Raw genomic sequence first — 2500 nt, 5'->3', positions numbered from 1 at the left:
GGTACTTAAGTTAACTGTTCCTACTCCCAGGTACTTAAGTTAACTGTTCCTACTCCCAGGTACTTAAGTTAACTGTTCCTACACAGGTACTTAAGTTAACTGTTCCTACTCCCAGGTACTTAAGTTAACTGTTCCTACTCCCAGGTACTTAAGTTAACTGTTCCTACACAGGTACTTAAGTTAACTGTTCCTACTCCCAGGTACTTAAGTTAACTGTTCCTACTCCCAGGTACTAAAGTTAACTGTTCCTACTCCCAGGTACTTAAGTTAACTGTTCCTACACAGGTACTTAAGTTAACTGCTCCTACACAGGTACTTAAGTTAACTGTTCCTACTCCCAGGTACTAAAGTTAACTGTTCCTACACACGTACTTAAGTTAACTGTTCCTACACAGGTACTTAAGTTAACTGTTCCTACTCCCAGGTACTTAAGTTAACTGTTCCTACTCCCAGGTACTTAAGTTAACTGCTCCTACACAGGTACTTAAGTTAACTGTTCCTACACAGGTACTTAAGTTAACTGCTCCTACACAGGTACTAAAGTTAACTGTTCCTACTCCCAGGTACTTAAGTTAACTACTCCTAACCACAGGTACTAAAGTTAACTGTTCCTACTCCCAGGTACTTAAGTTAACTGTTCTTACTCCCAGGTACTTAAGTTAACTACTCCTAACCACAGGTACTTAAGTTAACTGTTCCTACTCCCAGGTACTTAAGTTAACTGTTCTTACTCCCAGGTACTTAAGTTAACTACTCCTAACCACAGGTACTTAAGTTAACTGTTCCTACACAGGTACTTAAGTTAACTGTTCCTACTCCCAGGTACTTAAGTTAACTGTTCCTACTCCCAGGTACTTAAGTTAACTGTTCCTACACAGGTACTTAAGTTAACTGTTCCTACTCAGGTACTTAAGTTAACTGTTCCTACTCCCAGGTACTAAAGTTAACTGTTCCTACACACGTACTTAAGTTAACTGTTCCTACACAGGTACTTAAGTTAACTGTTCCTACTCCCAGGTACTTAAGTTAACTACTCCTACACAGGTACTTAAGTTAACTACTCCTAACCACAGGTACTAAAGTTAACTGTTCCTACACACGTACTTAAGTTAACTGCTCCTACACAGGTACTAAAGTTAACTGTTCCTACTCCCAGGTACTTAAGTTAACTGTTCCTACACAGGTACTTAAGTTAACTGTTCCTACTCCCAGGTACTTAAGTTAACTGTTCCTACTCCCAGGTACTTAAGTTAACTGTTCCTACACAGTTACTACACAACATGGATAGCAAGCATAACAACAAAATTGCTAATAGGCGCTAATCGCTAGTTAGCGAACATGCTAACTAGCGATCTTTACAACATGGATGATGGTTCATGACAGTACTGGACATATCTCCATGTCCCAACAACAACGACATCCATATGTTCCATGTTCTAGGGACTCCAGGTTGAAGATAAGCTTTAATCCACCTACCAAGTAATGCAATAGTGATCTCATGATCTCATCTCTTATGTTTACATCTAACACTGCTAATTTTTTATCAATAATTATCGATATCGACCGATATGAAACACTTATATCGTGATACAGTTTTCAGCCATATCGCCCAGCCCTACGTTAAACTGCACTTGTACTTACAGCTTTTGAACCAGAGAGCACTGAGTATCACTTTATGTTCAATAAACAGACAAAAAGTCAACTTGAATGAGTCTCATTGAGTGACACACATGCTATGCTCGGGTTGTAATACAGCGGGATCCCCCCCCCCACCATCGCGTGCTTTAGGTCTTAAATTTCATTCAAGGTGGTATTAAAAAGGTCTTAAAAAGTCTTAAATTTGACTTGCTGAAACCTGCAGATACCCTGCAGGGTATCATAAGTTATAAGTTAACTGCTCCTACTCACAGGTACGTGTGTGTGTGTGTGTGTGTGTGTGTGTGTGTGTGTGTGTGTGTGTGTGTGTGTGTGTGTGTGTGTGTGTGTGTGTGTGTGTGTGTGTGTGTGTGTGTGTGTGTGTGTGTGTGTGTGTAGGTCCAGACACGCAGCGCTGATGAACCCATGACCACCTTTGTGTTGTGCAACGGCTGTGGAAACCGATGGAAGGTGAATAAACACGTTGTGTAGCTAATGTAACCTCATGTTGTATGTTAGAGTCATGTTAATGGAACCAGAGGGTAGTACCGCCCACCGCCACCAGGGGGGGGGGAGAGAGAGAGAGAGAGAGAGATGTTTGTGACTAACCTGGTGTCTCTCTTCTCCTCCAGTTCTGCTGAACGACGTATCGGGGAGCGACCTGGATTGTACATTTAGTTTTCCTTTTTGTATCGTACCTTTGATCCTTAACAAGGCCGTAACATATCGGACCACAGCATTAACCCATCGTCCACTTCCTGTCACACCACTTCCACTTCCTGTGGTTCTGGCGTTGATACTAAACTAACGGTAGAAATCTTCCCTGAAGGGCATTCACACACACACACGGAGATCTGGATAGGAT

At 41.8% G+C, this 2500-nt stretch overlaps 1 protein-coding gene across 1 annotated transcript in view; it reads left to right on the top strand.

Moving 5' to 3' along the window:
- The window catches only part of tcea2 (transcription elongation factor A (SII), 2), a 13244-nt gene extending 10744 nt beyond the window's left edge, over positions 1-2500 (top strand). Inside the window, exons 9-10 of the mRNA XM_084489770.1 lie at positions 2035-2106; positions 2268-2500. Coding sequence (XP_084345896.1) covers positions 2035-2106; positions 2268-2276 — 81 coding nt within the window. The 3' untranslated portion in view covers positions 2277-2500. The remainder of the gene's footprint in view (positions 1-2034; positions 2107-2267) is intronic.

Source organism: Micromesistius poutassou (genome assembly GCF_964030765.1).
Source record: "Micromesistius poutassou genome assembly, contig: SCAFFOLD_1359, whole genome shotgun sequence".
Classification (NCBI taxonomy): domain Eukaryota; kingdom Metazoa; phylum Chordata; class Actinopteri; order Gadiformes; family Gadidae; genus Micromesistius; species Micromesistius poutassou.
Note: the sequence above shows the minus strand (reverse complement) of the source record. Positions and strands in the feature narration are given on the sequence as shown.